The sequence below is a fragment of the Drosophila mauritiana genome, chromosome 3L, assembly GCF_004382145.1.
Source record: "Drosophila mauritiana strain mau12 chromosome 3L, ASM438214v1, whole genome shotgun sequence".
Taxonomy (NCBI): Eukaryota; Metazoa; Arthropoda; class Insecta; order Diptera; family Drosophilidae; genus Drosophila; species Drosophila mauritiana.
The window spans coordinates 1,845,194-1,871,816 of NC_046669.1; the positions used below are offsets into that span (position 1 = coordinate 1,845,194).

Below are 26,623 nucleotides of genomic sequence, written 5' to 3' on the forward strand. Positions count from 1 at the left end.
ATCGAACGATGCGCCCCACTGTGCGGCACCGTGGAATGGCTGCTCAAATTTAATAAGATCGAGCCAAATTCAGTTCAAGGCAGCGAGTGGCAAAGGCAACAAAACAAGAAAATTAAATTTTTATTGTTTTCACGCAAATAAAATCAAATAAAAAGCGAACAACAATAACGAGCAGGCAAACGCTAAACAGGACACTCACGCACGCACACACACTCACACGCACTCGCAAGGAGAGCGAAACAGAGAGAGGAAGAGAGAGAGAGAGAGAGAGCAGGATGTACATAAGGACGAAGCATCACGTGCCGCACAGACGGCACTTCTACTGGGCAGGAGAAGCGGACCAACCAACGACGAGCAACCCCGTAATCGCAGTCCTGGGCACCCGGATGCTGCGTCCTGCGCCTGCCAGGACAGTCTGCCACCGAGTTCAGTTCGAATTGAGCACTCGACGCGAACGCGACAACTGGCGGGTACAGACGAGAACTGAATCAGTACGGGTACGGATACTAGAGACTACGGAAATATAGAGCAGCCAGCTCCGTCGCGTTATGTCTACGGCCTTCCTCGTGGACAGTCTCCTGCACGCCCAGCAGACCTACACGGAAAGCCAGCTGAAGTCCAGCCTGAGCGAGATGCTCCTGTCGCGTCGGTCGGCCACGGGCACGGGAACGGATGCCGCGGATACGGCGGACCAGTCCACCGAGTCCTGTGGCTGCTCCAAGTTGCGCGGCTACAAGTGTGACAAGTGCCGCGAAATCCGTGCCGAGAGTGTGGACAGCATCGAGGAGATGGACGAGGACGATGGTTCCTCCTCGGTGGACGAGATAGTCGCCGATATTGGCAGTGTGGAGGGCGAGGAGCCACACATGGACCTCGACGAGGAGCTGGAGGAGGAGCTCGCCGACGTGGACGAGCCCGTGTCAATCAAATTGCCCAAGGTGGAGCCCAAGGAGCCCAGCATGCCGACCGTCGGCAACACCATCCTCAAGGATACCAACAGCAAGCCCATTCTCAAGTTCAGTGTCAGCGCGATCCTTGGCGACACCCGGGAAGGAGTCCGGGTCAGAAATGGTAAGACATGGTTGGGTACTAGATCTGTTTTGATTTTAACTTAGTAGTTTGCATTGAGGTCCTTACGTTCTTCCTTCTCTTTGAATGTTGTTTTCACTGGCACCCCTTTGTGCCAAAATGATTATATTTTATAATTACCTTAGCCCTTTCCAATTCTGAAGTGGCCCTAAGATAGTTTCCTCCAATTAGGTTTCCGCCGCGGGCTGCTTCAAAGAATGCTATAAAAAGGCTTGGCAATTAATTTGCCGTGGCTAATGCCGAATGAAAACAAAATACCGAACACAATTGCAATATGAAAAGCCAAAAGAATAACAAATCTGGCCCAAAAGTTTCCGCAGACTCCTCGCGAGGGTAGGACGCAAAGTCCTGGTACTGCGCAGTTGCCTTAGTTTTTACGCCGCGACTTTATTGTGTGTTGGCCTAAGTCCTCGGGGCGTTCCACCGCTGATCCTGCAGGCTGTAAAAACACAGCCAGGCCTAATCATGTTTAAATTATTGAGCCAAGCCCCTGAACACAAAGCCGCATAACCAGTTCATCCCATCCACATCCACATCCGCACTTCCGCCAGGATCTGCATGGGATATGGTGCGAAGGATCCTCTGCCGCGTGCTGCTTACAACGGGGGATGAGAATGAGAATGGGAATCCCTATGCCAGATAGGACATGGAAAAGGTCCTGGGCGGGGGACAGAAGGTAGGCGTAGCCAATTGGCCATCAGTCAATGTAACAGCTCTGCCTTGGCCGTTTTTTAGTATTGTTCTTGTGTTTCTGGGATTGTGGGATTTAATTTTCATGTGATTATGGCATCGCGGCTTACTTTCCATATTAATGAGTGGGCAGGACCTTTGATTTCCCGTATTTTATCACTATTTTTTATGGGATTTTATTGGCCATATTTTGGGGTTAAATCGTGCTGTTTTTTATGACCAAAGCGTGGCGAAAAAGGTTGCTAAAATGCAGAGATATGACTATTAATAGTTGTTATATTAGAACCAGAATAGCTCATACTATTTCAGCATAAGTAACTTTTAATGTCTTAATAACGCAGCCATTAGGCACACACACATTCAAACTTTTTTCGACCATTAATCTCCTTCGCATATTCCAACTAATTGCCATCGCATTTCAATCAATAATCCACTTAGCACATTTTCCCCTCGAAATGTGAACGGCTTTTTGCCCCAGAGCTTGCCACAAATGAACTTTTTTGCAGGGCCATAAACCAATAAGTCGAAAAACTTGCCACATTTTCGGAGCACAGATGCAGATACAGAAAAGTCGGTAAACCGCCGACGAACAAAACAAACAAAAGCGAACAATTATAACTTAATTTGTGCGCTCATTAGGCACACATGTGCCACACACACACACGCGCACTCCTACTCTCCTACACACACAAGGACAATCAAGGATGCCATATAGAAATGGAAATTTTCGGGGCTCCGCAGAGCAAAATGCCGTTGGCCACAGGAGTCAAAAGCTTCGGATTGAACGCGCACACAATGTCGAAACTAAAGAGGCGTTAATTCGTTAATTGTTTCAGTTCTCTAATCGAATTAAAATCATATCCTGGATATCCTGCAGCCACTGCCAGCCTGTCAGGATGTGTGGGCAGGGGCGGGGCAAATCAACATGGGGAAAAGCCGCCATGGCGGCTGCCTTTTTGGGGTGTTTAATTAGAAAATTAAATGCAGCCACGCAGGGCTCCAAGGGCGAGATTCCATCCCCCGATATCCTTCCCACACAAATGGGGATGCAGCATATCCTTCAAAGGCGCCAAACTTTGCTCTCAAGGTGCGAGCTCCTGCGTCTGTCTGTCTGCCTGCCTGCCTGTCTATGTGTGTGTGCGTGAAGTCCTTTATACCGGGGAGCTTGTGTTTGCTTTAATTATGCCAACTTCACACTGACACTTCAAAGCAGATTTCATTTCCCATTGTCTGCGCGCGTGTGTGTGTGTGTGTGAGAGGGGGTGGCACTTGGGGGCCATGGCGCCTGTCTGGAAATTCGCAAGACAGCACATAACGAGCTTCAACGACTCCGTGAGAATGAGCCAAGTCTCGGGGCAGGATAACGACTTTGGCAGATTGTTTTCAAGGCTGACAATCTGACACTTCAAAGTGGTTTTAAGCACAGAAGACTGAGAATTAATTAGCATCAACCAATGCGAAGTTGAAGGATACATCGAGTTACTATAATTCCCTTTATTGAGTTTGATTAAATGCTACTCTCTAGTTTTGCCAAGTGCCTCCATTTTGGACAGCGCTTTAGTGACTCACTCGCCACTAATGGTGCCGCCACTTCTCCTCCACAGAGTTCATGCAACCGCAGCATATATGGCCTTATCTGCAGCAAAACTTCATGCAGCAGCACTCGCATCAATATCAGCAACACCATCAGCAGCAGCATCCGCATCCCCACCCGCAACACCAACCGCTGGCAGTGCCAGGACATCAGCACTCGCATCCGCATCCGCATCCGCATCACCATCATCATCACCATCCGGGGGCGGGGCACGCCCACTTTCCGCATCCCGCATTTCTAACGCATCAACTGCCGCCGCATCAGCATCACCAGCAGCAGCAGCATGCACAGCAGCAACATCCCGGCAATAGTTGTCAACCGCAAACCGCATCCTCGTCGTCGTCACCTGGCAGCACAATTAGTGATAGCGACAACAATCACGGCGCATCGAGTGCCAATGGCAATGGCAGTGGCACTGGCAATTCTGGCCAGGATGGTCGACCGCACGAGCTGGCGAATCCCAATCCAGACGAGGACAGCAGCGCCAGTCGAAGATTAACGCAAGACAAGCAGCAGCAGCAACAACAGTTGCTGGGCGCCGGAGGAGCAGGAGGAGGTGGTGGTGGGGGCCATGGCCATGGACACCCGACGCCGCCGCCACCGCCTCCTCCGCCGGTGATTGCCAAGCCCATGCCCAGCCGCCCCACGCCCTTCCTGCCGCACACCCTCAACCACCCGCACCTCCACTCGCTGCTGGCGCACTGCCGCAATCCCTACATGAGTGGTAAGATACTCCAAATAGATTACTACTCAAATTATGTTAGGTATATAAATCGTCTTTTAGAAAAATATAGTAAATATATCCTTAGGATAATCTAATGGATTCAATTTATCAAATTCAAAAGTTAATTTCTCAGTGTAATTCCCCTAATGGTCGAATATATCAAATGTCACATCCCCAACCAGAGTCCTGAGCCACCCGCTGTGCCCATTAACAAGTGTTTTGGTCTAATGCATTTCCTCTCTCTTCCCCTCTCCGCCCGGCAACAATTGCAGTTGGCGCCCAAGTGTTCCCCCTGCCTCCTGGCCAGGGATTCCCCTGGGCCCACTCGACGCGTGGCAAGCCCCGCCGTGGGATGATGCGGCGTGCCGTCTTCTCAGGTGCGTAGTTGGGGCACCCACTCCCGAAGGGATTCAACTAATGGTCTCCCATTGCAGATTCCCAGAGGAAGGGGCTGGAGAAGCGGTTTCAGCAGCAGAAGTACATCAGCAAGCCGGACCGCAAGAAGCTGGCCGAGAGGCTGGGACTGAAGGATTCTCAGGTGAGACGAGTTATATGTCATAATTGCTGATATTACCCTGCTGTGGAGCAATGATTCATGTGGTTAATCATGCCGAATTTCGTTTATATAACCCAAGAGATTGGGGATTATACAACTGGGGGCATAGCTCAGGGGTAGAGCGTTCGACTGCAGATCGACAGGTCCCTGGTTCAAATCCGGGTGCCCCCTACTTACATTTTTGGTTTTCATTTATTTTGTTGATATAAGGTGCGAAAGTAGGGGTATTAAGTTATTTCTCTAGATCTTGTTGTGCTTATAAAAGTCTTAATTATATATTTATAACAAGTATCAAGCATTTCTTATTCCTCCATTCGTATGATTATTGCATCATTCTTTTAAGATATTTGCAATAACGATATTTCCCCATTTCACTCAAAGGTATAGTTTAAACTTATTGCAAAAATGAAAGTGCCTAAAAGAGTGCAACGTTTTAAATTATTTATTCACTTTGTATAGATTCTCAAAGTCGCACAATATTGTGCCCAATTTCCATGAAAGAACATAAAAGTAAATCCCTTCGCTGCAGTTTATAAGCTCTTTGTTTTGAAGTTATATAATTACTAGTTTGGCGACCAAATTAATTTATTGCGTCTAGTTTGCCGTCGTTTTTGCACCACACATGTGCCCTAATTTCCCTAAACTTTCCCCCCAACAACACTCAATTAGCATTTCAAAACCCATTTGGCTAAGCAAAAACTTTACCCACTAAACTCAGTAAATTTCGTGTAAGCCATTCATAAACAAAACAAAAATCAATAAGCGTAATGAGCGCAGAATTATGCCATTATAAATTATATTTAACCGCTTACGAAAATTTCGTGTTGCCAACTTTTCGAATCAGCTTTAATAAGCAGACAACAAAGGCAGTTCCCATAGTATAAAGTGGCCAAAACCACTTCGCTTCGAACAAAAAGCGAGCAGAGTGGGGAAAACTCCGCCCTGGAAGCTCGGCGGCAATGGCTGCGCACGGGAAAATGGCAGAAAAGCGGAAGAGCGGAAAATGGGAGGGGGTTCAGTGCTCCTTGAAATGCGCAGTCGCCTTCTTATGTACATATATACACTATATATACAGCTGATGATATATAGCCGAGGTCGAGGTGGCAGTATAATGAAATTATAACGAGCTGTAAGAAATTCATGTCGCCTGAGACGGCGGCCAGTTTTCATTGATTGCGCTGCGCACTTTTTTCCCAGCCCGGCGGCATGCAATAATTAAATTAATTTTTGTAAGCCCAAAGGAGCCCTTTTCGCTTTCACAGCGCTGCGAACAATTTGCGTGGCCAATTCGGTCGTGTCACAATGTAATCGATCACAACTCAATCACGGCCAGAAGTCATCCCCTGAAATGCTGATGATGATGATGAGGAGGCTGCTGATGACTGACAATGTCACGCCAAATTAGTGCAGCTCTTTTTGCAGCATTTCGCTGGCAAATGATTCTTAAAAATTTCATAATTGCACAATAAGCGTGTCCAGTTGCAGGCAACTCAGGAATTCATCAACTCATCATCGGCCAGGTCACGCCCCTTTCGGCGAAACATTTGCCCCATCGATCACTTACGCCCTAATGATCTTATAATGTCCGCGTCCGGAAAAAAGATCGTCCAGTATTTCATTTGTGAAAATGTATCTGTGAGATGGAAATTGCGAAATCTGCTCCACAAGCTACGGCGTTGAATAATGGTGATTGTGAAATGATTGATTTTAGCTGGATGGGTTGCTTTAAATTTATGGAGTTTACTTAGTTCCATGTGGATCAGTGAACCCGCCTGCATTGTAAATTTCCTTGTAATGAACCACTTTTATGTGCAGTCTATTTCAAGTTTTTAGTCTCAGCTGTTTTTGCTTAAATACTTGGGGCTATGATAAACTTAGACTTATATTTTCTGCTCAAACTTATTCTCCTGAAAGTTTCAACTATTATTTGATGATCATTGCCTAGACTTCAGCTATAAATCTTCGGCTTGAACACTTGAAACTGCAGTTTGTCAAAGTGTGAAAATGGAGAGCGAGTCAAATGGTAAAACAAAAGGCAGGAAAAAACCCAGCGATGAAAAAAGCTGAAAGAAAACTCGGTGGCTACGGCAAAAATGTCAGAAAAATTCGCAATCAAATCGCAGCGGGTGTCCAGCTTGCGGTGACCGGAGCCCGGGAAGCTGGACACAGGACTCTGGATCCTGGCATCTGTATCCTGGGTGGGGAATTGTGACGGGGACACAGGACAAAGGACACACAAAGTGTTGGCCAGCCGGCGGCGATGGGAGCTCCATTAACGATGGCTTTCTAACGAGTGGTTTGGGTGCGGATCTGGGGTTCCATTCTCCCATGTGGAGTGGGTGATGAACGAGTGCGGATATTCACACTCGAGTGACACAGGTTGAGAGTGTGTGTGTGAGTGGGTGTATTGGTGTGTGAGTGAGTCCTTGTGGCCGGCTGCTTGAGTGTGGGTGCATTGCACTGCGCCTAGTTGTATGCAACATGATTTAAGGGCCTCCATCCTTGCTTTTGCTGCACTTTTTGCGGCCGCTTGTTGTTCACTTTGCTGCACAGTGCGCGCCATAAATATCAGCACACATTGCACTGCCCTGCAATTGGTGGCCTGGGTGGACTGGGCTCAGGACTTCGACTGGGCTCCATTGTCCAGCGTCGCGTGCCCTGCGGTTTGGCAAACGCTGCATTGATGACGATGCCCAGGTGATTCATCATTTCGAGTGTTGTTCATTGCAACGTTTATTGCGATTTTTACAAACGCACTCGAAAAATCGCTGGCGCCCGAAAACCGAAGCGCTTATTGCGGCCAACGCGATTTATGGGCGGTTTTTGGTTTCACTTTTTTGGATGCAGGTCACGTTCCGAGTGTTATTAACTAATGGATTGATCTGTGTCCGGAATGCATTATTAGCTGGCAGGTCTGGTGCCAAATATCTGGGAACTATCTACTTGTCGTGAGCAGTGCCGTCGAAAATAGATAGTTATTAGCATGTGAATAGTTATTACTCAGGCATGCTGGCTATATTTAATGACTAAAAAGAGTAATAAAAAAAGTAAGATTACTTAGCAAAAAGCTTAGAGAATCGTACATATGTATATTTCAACCCTTCGCATTCAGCAGATACATATCTGCATTGAACAGTATGACTGAGGATTCATGAACTCAATATAATCCCATGGCGCACACTCCTTCAATCAGTCACGCCCCCTTCGAGGGCGAACTGCAAGTGACAGTTACCAGCCTCATAATCCGCTGGCTATAAATTTAATTGCCATTAATGGCACTCGAAGACAAAGGCGGTGGGAAATGGGAAAGGGGAAAGCTGAAAGTTGGCCGCAGGCGGCTGCCAAAATCACGCGGCGGAAATGAAAACATCTTGAGGCCAAATGCGATTTGCATTTTTAAATCAATACGCAAGGACTCAAGGACTCAAAAAATACAAGGATCGGGAGTATATATATTCATATATGTGTGTGTGTGCGGACACTTCAACCCCCGCACACACGTGTCTGGCCTGCTGCCCTCTCTTTCGCACAGAGCAACTTTTTAAGTGTCGTGTCCAAAACAAATTCGTCTGTTTTTGATTTGTCGAAAAATGGGGGAGCGAAAAAAAGGAAGCGCGCAGCTCGAATAAAGGAAATTCCCGCCAACGCCCGGCAATCAACTGTGGAATTTCCACCCATTTCCCCACATCTCTCTTTCACTCCCCTGGCATTTTCACGTTATAAATATTTTTATTTTCCATTTCGTCTGGATTGTCTTTTGTGTACTTTGCCCGGATTCACGGGGGGATTCCCACAGCACTCGCTTGTCTGCCTCTATTTGGTTTGCAATTTCGATTTCTTTCGCGGTGGCGACAGAAGCCAGCGGCTTTAAATCAAATTGCACAATAAATAATCCGCGTATGGGAATCGAGGGTATTTAACAACCGATATGGGTTGGTCCTTTTTGCTATTTGCTTCGGTTTTATTGTCCTTGTAATCCTTGAATCTAGTTTAGTGGTTTATGATCAAATAGAAGTTGGAAAGATTTGAGATAAAAAGTTGAACAAAAGGATTGCATAATAACTCTAATTTGATTAGCATTGAAAAAATAATAGAATATCTTTTTTGATCCTTTGACTTCCCAAATTAAAGAACACTTAAGCATAACTCGCATTTCATTTCAATTTGCCAATTTGCAACCCCCTCGACGCCGAACGATTGGCGAACATTAAAAACCATCATTCGCAGCTTTGGTTACAAAATAAATTGTTGACAAATTGCTAAATAAACGGTCGTGGTCCACAGGCCAAAGTATTTGGCAAGCACTTGGCCTGCTCCTCCCGAAACAATAACCACAAAAAGGGGAGGAAATAGGCAATGGAAATGGACCGTGGTCAGTAACCCAAAACGCACTGCCAACTGCCGCCGGAATGACTTTCGCAAATAGTAGCAGACTATTTAATACGCTATTACGCAGCATATCGAATGACATCCTCGGTGCCCAAATGGGCTGGCAGCCTGCTCCTGGGTGGAATATATATATATACTATATCCATCCCCGACATCCAGCCTCATTAGTTAACATATGTTGCCGAAGCCAGGATTCGGGATTTGGGACTCGAGACTCCCCCACGAAAACAACAGCTTGTGCTCATTGCCCAAAGTCAATTTTCGGCAAAAAAGAAGTGTAGCGAGGGGAGGCAGGAAAGTTCGGCGGAAGGGAGCAAGGGAGGAAGGGAGGAACTTCAAACGAATTCCATGCGCGTTATGCTGGCAGCGTGTCAGAAAAATATGTTACTTATCGTTTTGGCTTACTGTCAATGGAATGGGCCCAAATTTCTCGGGGGAAAATTATATTGAGAGGTCGAGTCTTAACAAAGTGGCAAAACGTTTAGCCGGACTTCGAGATGAGATGGGTGCTTAAGAACTTTATTTGGAGAAGTAAATTAGTTGAGCCTAGAATGAAATTGGGATTTCCAGGGAGTATGAACCCGGATTATCCAGGAGAATTGAGAACACAAATAATGCAACGTACCTAATTTAAACTGCATTCTAATTGGCCACATTCTATTCAACTTCTTATTTATAAATTTATGCTGCTAACAAACTAAATCAAACAGCTATTAAAATGATGACATGACAATATTATCCTGGCTTACTCCATAACAATTTAATACAATATACTACATAAAACAAACAAGCCTTCTATTCGAAACCGCTAATTGCTATTCACAACAATTGAATTTTAGTATTTGTCGCCTCGCACAGATATTTGCATACATTTAATTATTATATGAGCGGCGAAAAATGAAGCGAATATTTTTGTGTTAGACAGTAATTGCGGGTTTTGTCGGTTGGGGAAGGTGGAAAGGGGAAAGGGGGGAGGGCAACTCGTTACATGGCCAATATTTGTTAACAAGCCGGACTAACATCGCACAACTAAACGCGGCTCATTTGGGCGTCTATCGAGTGCAGTTGATAATTCTATAATTTCCGAAGCGGATTGCTTATCGGGGAATTTCTGAACTGAGCCGAAACTGGTTTTGGAGCACTACATGGTCATCGAGGAACAACAGCTGAACAAGGAGCGGAGATGTCCAGACGCCGTTCCTTGGCACACTAAACTGCACGCTTTATAATTAATTTCCATCAGAAACAGACGATGACAAGATGACGACGGTGGTCCAGAGTGGTCCCAAAGTTCCATTCCTCCCTCATTAAACGACTGACTTTCGGCCGGAGCCATAATCATTAATCTTATCGCCGCCTGAGCTTATTATTTCAATTGCTGGCTGGCGGGGTGGCGGAAAATGGGAAAATCTGGCTTTCCACCGCACAGACGCTGAAAAACTCGATGACCGGAAGTAAGCGGAACAGCAAACCGAGAAGCCCAGAGAGAACCCAAAATCAGGCACGTGCCACTGGGAGTTGGGTGTTTCCAAGGAATCTCTGCGGTTAATCGGTTGTTCAACATGTCAGCGGCTTTTCATGGCCGTTGTTTACTTATTTATTTATAAATGCCAGAGCTTAAGTCTAATTGAGGGGGCTCCCACCCATTTTACGCATCAATTTGCTTTAAATTTCACATCAAGTCACAATCTAATTACCGCCGGGGAGTGGGGAGTCCCATAAATTGTTGCAAATTGTTGTGCCTGGCTACAAAGTGCGAATGTCCTGCTGTGTCGCAGACTCACAAGGAGCAGGGGGGCAGGACTGCACAATAACTCAAATACAGCTCATGGAGGAGCGGTGGGCCAAGGACTCTGCCCGGCGAGTCCTGCAATCTGCTTCAAGTGTCCCAGCTAGCCTGTCAGATGCAGGCAGCTAAGCCCTCCACCGAAGGATAGCAGGAAGTGAGTTACAGGACTTACAGCATTTTTGCTGGACCAACTTTGCAGCCTGCACCGTGGGAGGAGTATACATAAATAAATAAATATCAAATGTAGATTATGAAAGGGCACTTCAAGTATTGGGATTTCAAAAGGAGTTGGTAGCATTAAGATTACTTATATATACAAATTATTTATTTCTCATCAAGATAGTTTATATATTGCAAACAGGGAATGTAGATTAAGGGAAGTAAGGATTGTAAGTTATGATAAACTGTTGACTGAAACCAACTGCTTTTGCACCACTGTGCGGCCTCTAATCAATTTGTAGCCGCTTTGGGTAAATGTCTCTAATTTGCATTTATTATGGATATGCCCGTCGTCTGGCGATGGCAGTGCAGTTCAAACTTCTGGCCGGTCCACGGCCACGCCCCCACACACGACCCGCCCCAATGGGGTGGTGGCGGGCGGATCTGTATGGGTTCTGTGCGAGATTCAATTTGCCACAGAAAAGTTTTCGTCGGATAGCCGGCAGAAGTTTGTTTTCCCAAAAGCGGAATTCGTTACCCACACCCCACATACGCCCCGACGGCCATGAAAAGTTCCAGATCTATAGTCATCCCAGCTCTGCTGCTCCGGACAGCTTTCCATCCACTGGACAGTCGCAATTTACCCATTTCAATGCAACTCCAGAGTGTTTTTTTCAAACCCATCTATCCCCTTCATTTGCAGGTGAAAATTTGGTTTCAAAACCGGCGCATGAAGTGGCGGAACTCCAAGGAACGGGAGCTCCTGGCCAGCGGCGGTTCCCGCGACCAGACGCTGCCCAACAAGAACAACCCGAATCCCGACTTGAGCGATGCCAAGTGCGATCGTCCGCTGACGCCCCTCTCGCCCTCACTGCTCTCGCCCAATGGCAGTGCCACGCCCCCACCGCCGGGAGCGGTGGCCAAGGATGAACCGCCGACGGCAGCTGTCACGCCCAAGTCCCCGCAATCCGTCAGCAGCAGTAGCTCCCCCTCCGTGGGCTATGGTCTACAGATCAGCTCGCCGCCTCCGCTCCTCACCAGCCTCAAAATGGGCGATCAATCGGCGACGGCCACGCCCACTCCGCTGCCGGGCACAACCGTTTCATCCGCCGCCTCCTCGCCGCCCGGTGTGACTGCCTCCGAGTTCCAGGCCAAGATCAATGCCGAGATGCAGAAGCAGCTGGTGGCCGCCGATCTGAAGTTCAAGCTGGAGAACAGTATCCAGGAGGCCAAGCAGCGCCGGTTCGAGCAACTGCAGCAGCAGCTGCACCACTCCCCGCACTTCAGTGCCATGCGAGAGGTGGAGCTGGCCGCCGCCGCCGCGGCTGCGCAGCTGCATCATCATCACCAGCAGCAGCAGCAACAGCAGCAACAGCAGCAGCACGCGCAGCAGCAGCATGCGCAGCAGCAGCACCAAGGTGGCTCCGAGTTCATGAAGCTCTACTACGATGACTACGACGACTCCAACTCCGACAGTGACGAGGAGATCAGCGTGACGTGATTTGCGACTGGAGACGAAGATGGAGGTGCAACGGGCCGTGTACATATATGTTTTAATTGTAAATTTATTGATGCATTCAACTTATTGTATTTAATATGTGTATGATATTTTTTCGAATTAAAATTCCAAAACGAAATAAACTCCTTTGAAAATCATAATGCCCATACTGATGCAAGGATCACTTGACACTTCAGCAACCAACGCTGATCAGGAATATATAGGTTTTATTAGATGGCTTAAAACGAACTAAAGATAAAATCATTTCGTAGTAACATTAGTAAGTGTGTGTACAGAATACTGAGCCAACAACCTCGGCTGGGACTTAAAAACTAGAAATCACTCTTTCGACTAAACTAGGACAGTTAACAGATTGCGACTGGTCTTTGTACATGGAGGTTACATGGAGGTTACACAAGGAATTCGCCGTCGGGGAGCGTCGATCCCCGCCAGAGTTCGAGTTTTGGCTTCGAGTTCTATTCGTCGTCAATGCGAATGGCATGGTTCACATGGCCCTCGTCAGTTGTGAGCTCTCGCGGATCGCCAATCACCGTCGTGGTGGTGTACTGCACCCGGGAGTCGCTCTTGAAGATCTCCTCCGACACGGCGGGATTGTCGATGCCCTTGCCGGTGATCTTCAGCACATTGCGACGCTGGATGAAGTCAATGATCAGCGAAATGAACCAGCCCAGAAAGACGGTGAGTAGACAGCCGATCATGCTGTACCACATGTAGCTCAGCCGGAAAATGGGCCAAGATCTGTAATTTCTGGGTTAAGTAAACTATATATTAAGTCCGTAAAATGTTATCTTACGTGAATCCCCCCTCCTCAATGACTTCCACAGGTTCTGTTAGCAAGCTGCCAATGATGTTCGTCATGTTCACAAGGCAGTCGCATTTGTCGATGGATGTGGGCAACGCGGGCTGCTCCACACTCACAATTTGGGCCACCACGCCCACAAATATGACCAGGGCTAGGGACAAGAGACCTCCGTAGAAGGCGCCCTTGGTATTGGCCTGTTTGCAGGCGATTCCCAGGACGAAGAGACCCAAGGTGACACCACCAATCAGTCCATTGAGGGTCAGCGTGGCCTGCAGAACTCCTCCCAGGTGCTCCACGATGAAGACCAGGCCGAAGGAGGCGATGCCAAAGCCCAGGGACATCCACTTTGCATAGGTTGCTCCCTTCTCAGGTGAGATTTTGATGTTCATACCATTGACCAGCAGATCCTCGCAGGTCACAGCGGACAGAGAGTTCAAGGCAGAGGCCACGGTTCTGTTTTTGAAAAGGGAAATACTTTGAATAAGACTTCCATAAGCTCTCCAGGAGTTTAAGAGCTCACCCCAAACTGGCAGCAAAGATGCCAGCCACAAAGATTCCCGCCACGGAGCTAATGTGCTCGTAGGTATTAATCACGTAGTAGGGCAACAACTGATCCGTGGCGGAAATACGTCCCGCAGTCAAAGGATCGCAGTCCGCATAGTGGGTGAAGACCATCAGACCCGTGTAGAAGTTCAGCAGGAAGACCACAATCAAGCCGATAATGGCGAAGCCCAGAGCAATCTTGGCCAGCCTCAAGGACTTCAAGGACATGCATTTCTGAACAGACGCCTGGTTGGTGCAGAACAGCGAGGTCCAGTAGAAAAAGCCACCAATGACCACCGACCAGACGGTGTGACGGGTTGTGGGATCGGGATCCATGCTGCAGGATTAACCATTTTATTAAGGTCCTTGGATTCATTTGGCTTAACTCACTTGAAGAACTCCAAGCGATTGTGGTCGGAGGCAGTCTGAAAAACCTCGATGGGATTGCCACTATAGAAGCAGCCCAAGCCCACGATCAGCACCAAGGATACAGCCAGGACAGCAGCCTGAAAGGATTCAGATATATCTTCTCATATAGGAGAGTTGCCCCATCTCGGAACTCACCTGGAAGGAGTCGGCAATGACCACAGCTTTCATGCCTCCCTGAGAGGAGTAGAAAACGCAGACCACATAGATCAGGACCACAGCGATTTTGGTGTCCAGCCCCGTGGCCTTGGACAGAGCAATTGCCGGGGCCAGGACTGCCACAGCCGTGTAGAAGCACATCTGGAGAAGGAGTTTATGTAAATATCATCCTTCTTCTAGTGCAATCCCAGAACCCACCTGAATGACATAGAGCACTGCTCCCAGAATCCTGATCTCCTTGCCAAACCGAATGCCCAGATACTCGTAGCAGCTGGTGAGCTCCATTTTGAAGTAAATGGGATAGAAGATCTTCACAGCCACCGGAATGACCAGCACCATGGGTATTACGATGAGCACAAACTGGGTGCCCTGGAAGTACATCTCGGAGGGATTTCCCAGCAGTTCGATGGCCGTGATGAAGCTGGTCGTGAGACTGAGTGTCACCGGGAAGATGCTCATCTCGGAGCCCAGCAGGAACTCGTTGGACGAGCTGCCGCCCTTCTGGAAGAAGCCGTAGAAGATGCCGATGCCCAGCGAGATGACCAGCATGCCCAGCAGGATCACGTAGTCGTAGCCCGAGAAGGTGGCCTTGTGACTGGGCGCACTGCATTCCTCCAGCTCCCCGGATGCGGGAATCTGTTGGTTCTTGAAGGCTCTCAGGAGCAGGGTGGCGGCATTATCGAACTCCACATGCTCCTGGGATTCGCTGGGCGACTCCCCGCGCACGATCAAGTACTTGTGGCTGGAATCCAAGGGAGCAGATCCTCCTGGAGTCGGAGAACGTTCCTGCAGGGCCAATGCGGTTATAGAATGTGCCAGGGCGCACAGGGTCAGCAACTTCAGAATGGTGTCCTGGGTGGCAAACATCCTGGATCAGGAGCAAGGACTAGGGTTGGGACTCGAAGGATGGCGATTTCCGGGAGATCACTTTCTCCAGCCGACTTTCCACCCGGCGACGTGTGTGCAAACTGAAACGAGATCGGATCGGAAGCGATTTAGACTTGGATCACTGGCAAGATCAAGGTTCGCGAAGAGGAATTGCAACGAGGCGGCATTACAAAGCGACATCGCACCGTGGGTGTCACACTTGGTGTCATCTTGGGGCCCATTAATTAATTAACCAAACGATCTAGATCTGTGCCTCTGGATCCGGAGGAGGGGAGGCCATCGGCCATCGGCCATTGGCCAGCGTCTCATGTTCAAGTACAAATACATTATTTCCTTATACAAACAATTCCATTTGAGCGTAATTGCTTTATGATTAATATGTTTTCTTCATGGGGCGGCAGTCAAGGCAACGTTCTTTTTTTCGGGTGATATTTCTTCTTCGGATTGTGGATTTCGGATTCCCAGATCCAGAGTTATGGCTCTTTTGGAGTTACAAGTGGACGGGCGAAGAGCAAGAAGGCCCAGCAGAAAGCTGCCTCAAACTGGTCGTTGATTTATTCAAACTGGTTATTTCTGGCCAAAAGAAATGGCACGGCTTGCAAGTGGTAAGGAATTTGGTACGATATTTGGTTTAATACCACGCAAATTCTAGGATGCATTCCATTGCGTAATGGTACTCGATCTGTAACACACTTTTCTGCGGCACCACGTAGTTTATTTCCATTTCCTTGCTGATTTATGCAATTACTTGTCGTTTTAATTGTCAAGTATTTGAATTCATTACACAAGCCTTATCTTTGAGTAACTTGAATTTATTACACATGCCTCCGTCTCCTCTTAATTGTTAAATCATAAAACACACATTCTGCAACCGATCAACGATGGCAATCACTTCCCATTCAATTGATCCCCAACACTCGACAATTACTCTTGATGAGACCAGAAGCCATGGCGCCTCCCGCCTCCTCCTCCTTCCACTTCTGCCCCCGCCCACTTTTCCGGCCAATCAAACCATTTGAGAAAAGCTGCTCCTGTACGACATGGACATGTATGCACCATATGGCCTGAATGGCGAATAGATAGGGCTACAATGTTTGAGCGAAAATGGGGAGTGCGAGCGCGCCAATCGAGATTTAAGCGAATTCAACTGGTTTAGATCGGTGGCCATTGGACTGAGCCGGATTGCGCCGGTTTGGGCCAGAAATTCGCCATCGCTCGGCGAATCTTCGAAGAGCAGCTTCCAAGTCTCCGAAGGCAAGGCCGGAAACTAAGAGCAAAAGGCCCGACCAGAAGAGATGGCCAGCTGCACAGAGAGAAAATACCAGTAAGGAATGGTCTAGGCTCCTTCTAGTTTCTAGCTCATCTTGGAATATAATATTATATATTTTATTCAAGCTTAAGAAACTAAGAAACTATATTTATTGTTTATTTGTTTGTTGGCTATTTATCTTTGGGGTGATGGAAGAACACACGGGTCAAATGAATTGTGGGCTCTGGTTGAGGACAGGCGTCTGGCTTAATTGGTGGACTTTCCCCCAGCCCATTCCAAGGGCCCTTCGCTTCCATTAAATGGCATCATCATCGTCTTCGAGCCCAATTAATATGCGTGTTTTGTTTTGCTTTCCTCGGCTTTTTTTTTATCTCGTCTGGGCGAACTCGCTTCTATTCTATGATAATTCATTTAAACAAAATAGACCGCTTGACAAGTTGGCAGAAGATACCAATCGCAAGCAGGGCGATTTTCCACGGCCACGACAGCTGCAAACATTACCTAGTTCAACTGCGAGATCAGCCGGCTCAAAAACAATATTTAAATGCCTTCGGAATTGGCCTTTTGGCTAATACTTTTTACCGTTCTGGCAACCACCAATTATACTGTCTTGTTTGTGCTTATCAGTGATAAATTTCGCAATAACTCACTGCCATGAATTGCCGCTTTCACTGATCACAAACTGATCTACTTCTCACCTTTGTTAGTAATTTTCCAATTCGTCAAATTCGATATCCTTCGGTTGTCGTCTTCGTTTAGCTCTCAAATGGAATTAGGTTTGCTGCACTGTATCTTAGGAATGTTCTGAACTGGATTTGCAATATTGTGCCACGATTGTTTCTGTATTTCATTAACGTGTTTTCTTAGTTAGTCACAAAACAAACTGATCACTGCTTGGATTTGGTCCCTCGAGCCGAGTCCTTTCCGTAGTTATCTTCACTTTGAGCACTAGTTGTTTCCCTGTTTTCCCAGCTCGTCGATCGCTGTTCGAACGTATTGACAATTTTTAAATGAATGAGTTTTGCAAGCGGCCGTTACGCTATTTTATACAACACCCAAGGCGGCGCAGGCAAATCACAGATCTCGGATCTCAGGCCTCGGATCGCAGATCTCGGGCTCCCAGCCTCAGCTTCGGGAACCCCACCATCGAGATCTCTTTGGGGTCTGAAAAGCGAAGAAGAGAGCAAACCGATCTAAGAGCAGGCGAAGCGTCGCCGGATATGATATCGCCGATCTCCACGGAGAGGGAAACTCGATCGCCAGCCAATGGTCGTGTGGAGTGCTAAGATATAGGCAACTTATTTTCAACTGACTCTCAGCACTTAATATATTTTAAAAAATAAGACCAAAGGCATTATGGATAATACTATAAATGAAACAAATATTAAATATTAAATGTATTACAATGAAATAGTATAGTAGTTTGGGAAAGTTTTAAGATACTGTATAGGCATCAAGTGTAAGAATGCAATCATATAGAACTTCAAATTTAAAGCTTAGTAGATTGAGAAAGTTGTAGGAAAGTATGGTTATTAAAAAAAATGATTAAGAAGGAAACGTTTAATTGAAAATCGTGAATAAATGTTTGCCAAACCGTTTCCTAAATTGCTGTCAATTAATTTCAGGGAATTGCAGCGCTCTGATTCATATGCGAAGATTCATTTCAATTCTGCAGAAAACGCTCCACGAAAGGCCGGAAAATATCCGATATTTTCCAACTCCTTTGCATATCCCTCGATTGCGAGTGTTATTTGACTGGGTGACAAGTTGAGCCAAGTGAAATGCGCTGTAAACAAACAGAAAAGTTTAATTGCTGGTTCTTGGCCAGTTTGGGATTGCGTGATGTGTAAATATTTCCATTTGGCTCACCCTTTATTACTTTTTAAGTAACTCGAGCCCGAGTCACAAAGGCAAAAAGTGCGCCAATTAATAATGGAAACGATTATATCTTTCGTTTTTGTACACTTGTCGCCTCGCCTCAATTGCTGGCTATGTGGTGTTTTACTTGGATAACGATAACGAGTTCGATCTGGTACGATTTTGATCAGGCATGACACTCTTTCTCCGGCTAATAGAAAATTATTTGTTTACAATTCCTGTGCGCCAGTGTGGGTGTTTAATTCTAATTGAAATGTATTCCCAGTTTGAATTTAAATTTGAACTGAAACGGCGCCGGTCAGTTCAAAAAGAGTTCCAATCGCAATAAATATATGTATGATATATGTATGCATCTAGTATGTAGTGGCAAAAGGAAGGGGATCCTAAGCACTGAAATGGGGTCTCCAAATATTCAGCAGGTACTTCCCCCCGAGCGGAAAGTCTCCAAATCAACGCCCATTTTTCTAAAGGTCAGTGAGTTAGCTAAGCAGATATGCACTTAAGCATGAAGCGTGTTGCATTAATTAAATGTGCCCGCCATGTCGTTAACTAACAGTCTCATGTAAATCTTGGCCATTCAACTACCTCAGCCGACGAAAAGCAGTTAAAAGCAGTTCGGCAAATGCGTCTCAGTGTTTAGGCCCGAAACGATCGCATCCCATGCCATTCCATTCCATTCCAAGTCCCCTCCACATCCACATCCACATCCAAAGCAAATCCAGCTAACTCTGTTCCTCGGATGCAAGTGGCAAGTGGAGACGTCACAAAACTGGTCGAGCCCCTCGTCCGCCAAGTGGTTCTTTGGGACTTTGGTCCGGTTGGGTGGGTATCACATCACATCAGATCAGAACGGTTTTCCAAACATTACAAGACAATCTGCACACGTGCTGGCTGCGTGCTGTCGAAACTGAAAATACGCAATACCAATGAACAGAATTTCGGATTCGATTCCGTCGTTACACAAGATCAAGCGCCCCCACCCTCCATATATTCATCGAATTGGAATTGGAGAAAGCGTAGTAGTCAATTAATCTACTAATAAGAGTGGGCGTTGACATTGCTAAAACACTTGTTAATAATAACAGCACAGAAAAGAACATTTTTCTCTTCACCAAGGAACCCAATGTTTATTAACAAATGTTTTCCAAAATAAAAACGAATTTCTTACTTGCAATACTTTTTTCCAATATTTAGTTTTCTAACAATAAACCTAATTGCTCCATTTCTTTCTGTGTATTAATATTTTCAATTATAGAATGTCTCAATTAGTTGCTGGCCTTAATTTTGGCTTTGCGAAGTCATCGCACTTCCGTCATTACAATTCAATATTTATCATATATATGTAGTAAAACTTTTTTAACATTTCAAATTGCGCGCCCAGTTCGATAGCGTTGCCACTGTGGCTTTGCTGAGCTGCCAGTATTGTTCGCATAAAACATAGGCATCGATAATATTTGAAAGCAAAGAATCGATTATTATCAGATACTTTTTTCCACCTCTAATTTCCCATACTTTTATTTCGGAAATATTTACAAGGAATATTTACAAAGATTTGCTCATTACCCGTGGAATATAAGCTAAAACCACGATGAGTGCAGCCGCCGCCGCCGCTTCTGGGATCCAGAGCACAGCGGGCGCCATTCCCATGCGCAATGAGAAAGGTAAACAGCGGAGCTCGATCCCAACCAGAAATTGTTTATAAACTGCATATCTTTTCAATAGGTGAATTGTCCATGCAAAAGGTGAAGGTGCAGCGATACATATCCGGAAAGCGACCCGACTACGCCCGTGCGGACTCCAGTTCGGAGGAGAGCGACGACGATGACTTCATTGACACCAGGAAGCGCCTGGAGCGCCACAAGGCGGAACGACATAAGCTGGAGCTCTCCCGTCAAGGCGGTAGCGCGGAGGGCGAGGAGCGGGCGGCGGGTGAGGGCCAGGAAGAAGACGACGCCGAGGTGGACGATCCACGCCTACGAAGATTGCGGCAGCGACCCGTGGACATGGAGGACATGGAACGCGAGCGGAGAGAGCGCCACCGACACATCCACGAACCGGAAATCATGGAGAGCGACAGCGAGGACGAGGAGGAAGACGAGGGAGCACAGGGAGCGATTCAGCGGGGCACCAACAAGATCACACTGGCATCCGAATCCGACACGGATGCCGAGCTCAGCGACACAGAGCTGGAGAACCGGCGCACCAAGCTGAGATCCCGCATGCTGCAGCAACAGCGAGAGGAGGAGGTGCTACAGAAAGAGGATGAGAAACAGTCAGAATCATCCGAATCAGAAAGCTCCGAGTACGAGGAGGAGACGGAAAGCGAGGAGGACAACGAACCCCGCCTGAAGCCGCTCTTCGTCCGAAAGAGAGATCGTGCCACCATCCAGGAGAAGGAGAGAGAGGCTCAGAAGCAGAAGCAGCTGGAGGCGGAGGCCAAGCGGGCAGCCAAGGAGCGCAGAAGAGCCACCCTGCGAATGGTCGAGGAGAGCGTCAAGAAAGATCTGGAGAAGACCAAGCCGGAGACCAATGAGGCCTGCATCGAGGACGTGTGCACGGACGACGAAAACGACGAGGTGGAATACGAGGCCTGGAAGCTGCGTGAGCTCAAGCGAATGAAGCGGGATCGCGAAGAGCGTGATAAGTAAGTGGACATCAAATTGCTTTAAGAATTCCTTTTTAACCATTCTTTCCCTTTTCTTTCAGCGTCGAACGCGAGAAGCTGGACATTGATCGCATGCGCAACATGACCGAAGAGGAGCGACGCCAGGAGCTGCGCCAGAACCCCAAGGTGGTCACCAACAAGGCCACCAAGGGCAAGTACAAGTTCCTGCAGAAGTACTATCATCGTGGTGCCTTCTACCTGGATGAGGAGAACGACGTCCTTAAGCGCGACTTCGCCCAGGCCACGCTGGAGGATCACTTCGACAAGACCATCCTGCCCAAGGTGATGCAGGTGAAGAACTTCGGCCGCTGCGGCCGCACCAAGTACACGCATTTAGTGGACCAGGACACCACCAAGTTCGACTCGCCCTGGTACGCCGAGTCATCCAGCAACATCAAGTTCCACAACGAACACGCCGGCGGCATGAGGCAGCAGTTCGACAAGCCCACCGGCTCGAAGCGAAAAAAGATGGAGTAGTGTTAGACGTATGTAATTGATGTATTTGACACGCATTAGGAAAGTAACAAGTAAATATTGTGTGGCCACAGTTATGATGGAACCAAAAACATACAAACAATTATATATAATACAAATAGCACAAGTTCAAAATATGAAAGAGATTTCGGCTGGGACTCCGCTGTGTGATGTACAATTTTGGAATAATGGCTAACAAATGATAACAAAAAGCGGAGAACACCTAAAAAAAACTATAACGTTTAAAGTTTGAGCGTGTGCTCCTGTAGCATTTCAATGTTGTGTTGAACCAGCGCCTGCATAACAGCCTCGGTTTTGATGAAGTGCACCCTTTCATAGTTGTTGAGACGTCGCTTAGATTTCGTATCCTTGTTGGTGGTGACCACGTACAGATCCACGCTGATGGCCAGCGAAGGCGGTTGGGCGTGCACCTTGCCGCCGGCGCTGTGAATGATGACTGTGGGGGATTACCGATTAGCCACTAGTTGGAATAAGATTTCTAGTTAGGCTTGCCTTTCATTTCGGTGGCCTTTGGCACTATGTCTTGTCCGAGCATAAAGTGCATGCCATACAGCAAGCGAGGGTGTTCCAGTACGGAGGAGGGTTTGAACTTGTAGGTCTCCTCAAACGTCGGGTCGCTGAATAGATGGTCTGCCTTTATGTCGATGCTCCTGGTCTTCTTCACGGAGTGCAGCCAATTGGTGGAGAGAACTGGTTTGTTGGAAGCAATGACTGTTAGGAACTTGTAGGTGCGCTCGCCCTTGTCCATCACAAGCAGGTCGCACTGCAAGGGATCTTCGGTGATCTCCACCACGTCTATAAAGCGGGGAAATCTATTAAGTATTCATCTTGCTTTGCGGGATCTGTTTACTTACGCTTTAGTGACTTGAGGACAGATTCCAAAGCTGGACGATTGCACATGGTAAACGCTACCTTAATTTTGCCCGTAGTAGTCTTGGCCTTCCTCACGTATAAGTTTAATGCTAGAAAAAAAGATTATGGTGTAAAGTAAGGTGAGTGTACACCTTAAAGCGGACGCATTTACCTTTAAGGGGATCGGCATCCGGCTGACTGAATCGCGTTGTAGCTGAAAAGACAGGTAAATGTTCTAATAGTTCATCAACAATAAGTATTAAACTTACTAGCGCCTGATCTGTTCTTCAGGACTTCGTCGGCAGACATTTTAGGCTTCTTGGTAGGGACGTCCGAGCTGGACGTGGGCTCCTCGCCAGATGCTAAACGCTTAGGTCTCCTGCCAGTGGTTGATAACTGATCGGCAGTAGGAGTTGCCGAACCCGACGTGGCAGCACGAGTTGTCCTGGTTGCGCGTGTAGTTGCTGTAGATACATTTGGCCCCTTGGCAGCAGCTGAGCTAGATGATGGCTCTTCATTTGAGGACGTTGCAGAACACGACTTGGCAGACCCAGTTACCTTGGCATTATTTCCAGCGCTTGTGGAAGACTCGAGTTGTTCTATGCTTACTCTGGATATGCGGACAACCGCACGTTTAATTAATGCACCCGCTGCTTTTACTTTAGTCTGGGTGCTGCAACCTTCGGAAACTGTCATGCGCCTGGTTCTAATCATAGGCTCAGCTGTGGTAGTCTCGGTTTTCTTGGCCTTTCCACCTCTTTTCGGTTTGACAGCTTCTGTTACGCTCTCAGTCTCTTCAGCGCTAGCTTTTCGCCTGGTTCTGGCCGCTGGCTTGGGCATATCCTTGGGTTCTTCCCCCTGAACCTGTCTTTCTTTTTCTGCCTTTGGTGTCATAGCGTCTTCGTCGGCAGTTTGCCGCCTTGTTCTGGGTTTTGCCTTGGGAATATCTTTTGACGTTTCCTCTTTACTTGACTTGACCTTAGCCTTTTTTCCTCTTTCTGTCTGGACAGAACTGTCTTCCTCAGGCAACTCGGCATCATCAGCGCTATTTTGTCGTGTGACTCTCTTCGAGCCTTTGGCCCTTTCAATATTCTTAGATGTGTCTGCCTTACTCGACGCAGTGTTCTTGGCCTTTCTTCCTTTTCCCAGACCAGGCATTCGATCATCTTCATCGCTGGTTTGCCGCCTGGTTCTTGCCGTAGGCTTGGGAATATCCTTGGATGAGTCTGGCTCTTTAGTATCCGCCTTCTTGGCCTTTCTAGCACGTATATTTTTTGTAGGTGGCTCTTCCTTAGATTTATCCACCATGTCGGCGTTGACTTCATTCCTTTCTAAAGAGCTTCCTGGAGTACCAAGGCGGCTTTGGATTCGGCTTCTACGGGACTGCAATTGATTAACAACATTTTTGAAAGAATCGGCTTCCTCTTCTGAGTCTGATTTGTCTTCCTTTGTTATCTCTTCTGGAATGGAATCGATGCCATGTTCCCCGATAACCGACTTGTTAGGGGCTACAAATTGGAATATAAATAAGGTTTTGTTCAATAAAAAATTATAAGATAGCTTACCTTCCGATTTTTTATCCACTAGATTGTTTAGCCGTTCTTTGAAGTTACTTCCCGGTTTCTCAGAACCCTCCGATATTCGTCTGCCCTTACGGCTTGCTGTAAATTTAATGAATTTTAGATTCTTCAATTACAGCTTCATTTGCGATTGACCTACGGGTTCCTGGAGGAGATTCCGATTTGGCCGTTCGTTTGAGACGGCCAAAACCAGTTCCATCAGTGCGCCCCCGACTTTTGTTACTCACGTTACTAAAAACGCCTTCAATCTGACAGATCTGGGAGGAAATATATAATAACGCAATCTATGCTTACAGTTTTGGTTTAAGTTACCTTCTGATAGTGATTCTTATCCTTGATCACACACGGCTCAAAAAATGGTATCGACTCTTCATTTGGATTTACAGGCGACGTTAACACAGTCCCTGAAATCATTTCATTGAGCACAGCATCTATCTCACTGCAAGGAATTTCTTCTTCAAGGAATTTCAAATCTGGAAAGTTATTTATTTTCCAGATCCATAATGCGGAACTACTTTGGTGTTCTTACCTGGTGCAAGTTTGGCACTGTCTTTAAGTGGAATGTTCTCTTTGTCTTGTAAACTCACGGCGTGCTGGTTGACCACATGAAAAGGTTGCGTGGCTACAAAGTCCTGGCAACGAGAACTATTGATCTTGGCGGGAAATGCTTGAGTGGCTATCAAATCTTGGTTGGAAGTCTCATTATTTTCTGGTAAAGCAATGTTTTCTTGTGGGAGTCCTAAGTTAAATGCCTGAGTTTCTATAAAATCTTGGTTGGGCGCATCATTAGCTGTAGAGGGTTTAGGTGAATCAACTTTTTGTGGCGGTGCCAAGTTAAAGGCCTGTGTCGCTATGAAATCTTGATTGGCTTCGTTACCTTCTGGTGCCTGCGGACGTCCTAAGTTAAACGCCTGAGTAGCCACGAAGTCTTGGTTGTTTTGCTCATTGTCTTCCTCGTCACTTTCCAACAATTTATGTCGTGGAAATCGTTGAGTGTCTATCATATCTTGATACTTTTCCTGACTAGATGGGCTATTCGTATCAGGAGTGGCAGTGGGGGTCTCTATTGTCGCCACAACCAGCGTTTTAACTCCGCCAAACTGCGGTGTGGCGGTATTTGTATTGTCCGCAGGACGAACGAACGGATCTGGACTGCTGGAGCCATCGCGCCTCCCATCCCTTACCATGATCAGGTCAAATAGATCGGGTGTGCAGATATTTCTATCTACGGAGGGAGCGGTCAAATCGGGTGTAATGCAGGCATCGCCACGCGGCAGTATATCATCCGCTTTGGTGCTACTCAGGGCACAGCATTTGGAATTGCTAGCCGACCAGTTCAAGGCACTCATTTCCATGTCGGTGGTGTCCAGTTGATCTAAGAAAGCGCACATTATTAAAAGTTACCAGTTTTAATGGATGCACATACCCCGCTTAGTATCCTGATTTTCAAGACCTTTAATGGGTGCTGGTGGCGGCGGAAGAGGCAGCAGAACATCGCAGAGGACCTGAGAGGTATCGAAGTCATCGATGGCATCCTCATTATAATCCTGGGTGCACATGCGTATAATGCTGCCCTGAGATGATTCCCCATCGCTGTTCATCGTCGGATCTGGGTTATCAACTACAGGAATAAGCGGGGGTTTAAACACTGGTGGTTCAGGTGGAAGATCCGCAAGCATGTCCTGCGTTTCGGGTATCATGAAGTCTTCGCCCAGCGACACTCTTTCGCCGGTCGAAGGCCTTTCGCAGACCACCGCCTGGGTCTCGGGTATGAATAAGCTATCTGACGTTGTGTTGACTGACGTGTTGGCGGATGGAGGCTGTGTTTCCGGAACATCCATGCTGTCCAATGTCGTGTTGTTTAATCCGTTCTTCAGGCATTCCCCGAATCCGCTGCTGTCGTGGACCTGACCGAAGGATAGGCATTTAGTTATAGATCCTGTAAGAATGGCATTTGGTGCTCTTACCTCATCGTGATCTTCTCCAAACTCCAGCCTGGCCTCCACATTGCCAAGGCGGAGTTTCACCTTGCCGGCCAAGGCGTCCTCCATGCCGATGTCCACCACGGTCTCCTCCTGGTCGTTCACAAAGATCTTGCCCACCAGGGCGGCCAGGCGCACCACACCTCGGCGCAGTATGCAGGCGGTGGCGTGGGCCAGCTCCATTGACTGCCCATTCAGGATAGGTGTTATTAAAGGTGGAATGTGTAAGTAAGGGCCAATTTACCTCATCTGCGATGCTTATTTCCAGGCCTTTCTGTCTCCCAATGCGGTAAATTGTATCCGGTTTCAGGAGAATGGCCGGCAAACCGCCAAAAAACAGGCTTACATCTGCCATCCTGGCGGCAGTTCCTTCAACACTGAAGGACGAAAAAAACAAGACAATAAATGGAAACAACAAACGCACTGAACGGTCACACTTGAAAGGGGCGCCAAAAACAGACGATATATACGGTAGCGTTAATTAAATCAGAGATGCCTAAATGCGAAATAAGGCTAACAAGATATATTGTTTTTAAAATTATATAGTGCCTTGTGGAGACTATAATATCGAGCT

At 47.2% G+C, this 26,623-nt stretch overlaps 4 protein-coding genes and 1 non-coding gene across 8 annotated transcripts; 3 read left to right on the forward strand and 2 right to left on the reverse strand.

The window, feature by feature from the left end:
* Positions 1-485: 485 nt before the first annotated feature.
* Positions 486-12,548, forward strand: LOC117141055 (bromodomain-containing protein 4B). The gene is made up of 5 exons (XM_033304341.1): positions 486-1,071; positions 3,384-4,097; positions 4,370-4,474; positions 4,532-4,635; positions 11,694-12,548. Exons 1-5 carry the CDS (start codon positions 549-551, stop codon positions 12,489-12,491), a joined length of 2,244 nt encoding a protein of 747 aa, XP_033160232.1. The 5' UTR covers positions 486-548; the 3' UTR covers positions 12,492-12,548.
* Positions 4,753-4,824, forward strand: Trnac-gca. The gene has a single exon. It is a non-coding gene; the product is annotated as a tRNA-Cys (tRNA).
* A 125-nt stretch (positions 12,549-12,673) lies between the features above and the next one.
* LOC117141056 (sodium-coupled monocarboxylate transporter 1) lies at positions 12,674-17,597 on the reverse strand. Its single transcript, XM_033304343.1, has 7 exons — positions 17,296-17,597; positions 14,638-15,407; positions 14,419-14,580; positions 14,245-14,360; positions 13,832-14,191; positions 13,303-13,764; positions 12,674-13,247 (listed from the first exon to the last, which is right to left on the reverse strand). Exons 2-7 carry the CDS (start codon positions 15,304-15,306, stop codon positions 12,965-12,967), a joined length of 2,052 nt encoding a protein of 683 aa, XP_033160234.1. The 5' UTR covers positions 15,307-15,407; positions 17,296-17,597; the 3' UTR covers positions 12,674-12,964.
* A 2,369-nt stretch (positions 17,598-19,966) lies between these two features.
* LOC117139449 (microfibrillar-associated protein 1) lies at positions 19,967-21,741 on the forward strand. The gene is made up of 3 exons (XM_033301757.1): positions 19,967-20,136; positions 20,198-21,119; positions 21,182-21,741. Exons 1-3 carry the CDS (start codon positions 20,064-20,066, stop codon positions 21,615-21,617), a joined length of 1,431 nt encoding a protein of 476 aa, XP_033157648.1. The 5' UTR covers positions 19,967-20,063; the 3' UTR covers positions 21,618-21,741.
* Positions 21,615-26,457, reverse strand: LOC117139445. Of its 4 annotated transcripts, XM_033301752.1 has the most exons (13): positions 26,294-26,457; positions 26,035-26,235; positions 25,494-25,974; positions 24,945-25,442; positions 24,597-24,881; positions 24,380-24,540; positions 24,207-24,324; positions 24,053-24,148; positions 22,757-23,995; positions 22,660-22,701; positions 22,490-22,597; positions 22,128-22,430; positions 21,615-22,071 (listed from the first exon to the last, which is right to left on the reverse strand). In XM_033301752.1, exons 1-13 carry the CDS (start codon positions 26,402-26,404, stop codon positions 21,857-21,859), a joined length of 3,858 nt encoding a protein of 1,285 aa, XP_033157643.1. In that variant the 5' UTR covers positions 26,405-26,457; the 3' UTR covers positions 21,615-21,856. The 4 variants fall into 4 exon arrangements, with proteins under 4 accessions (XP_033157643.1, XP_033157644.1, XP_033157642.1 ...); XM_033301753.1 differs by having other exon boundaries at positions 24,380-24,471; positions 24,597-25,442; XM_033301751.1 differs by having other exon boundaries at positions 24,380-24,522; positions 24,597-25,442.
* Positions 26,458-26,623: the final 166 nt, after the last annotated feature.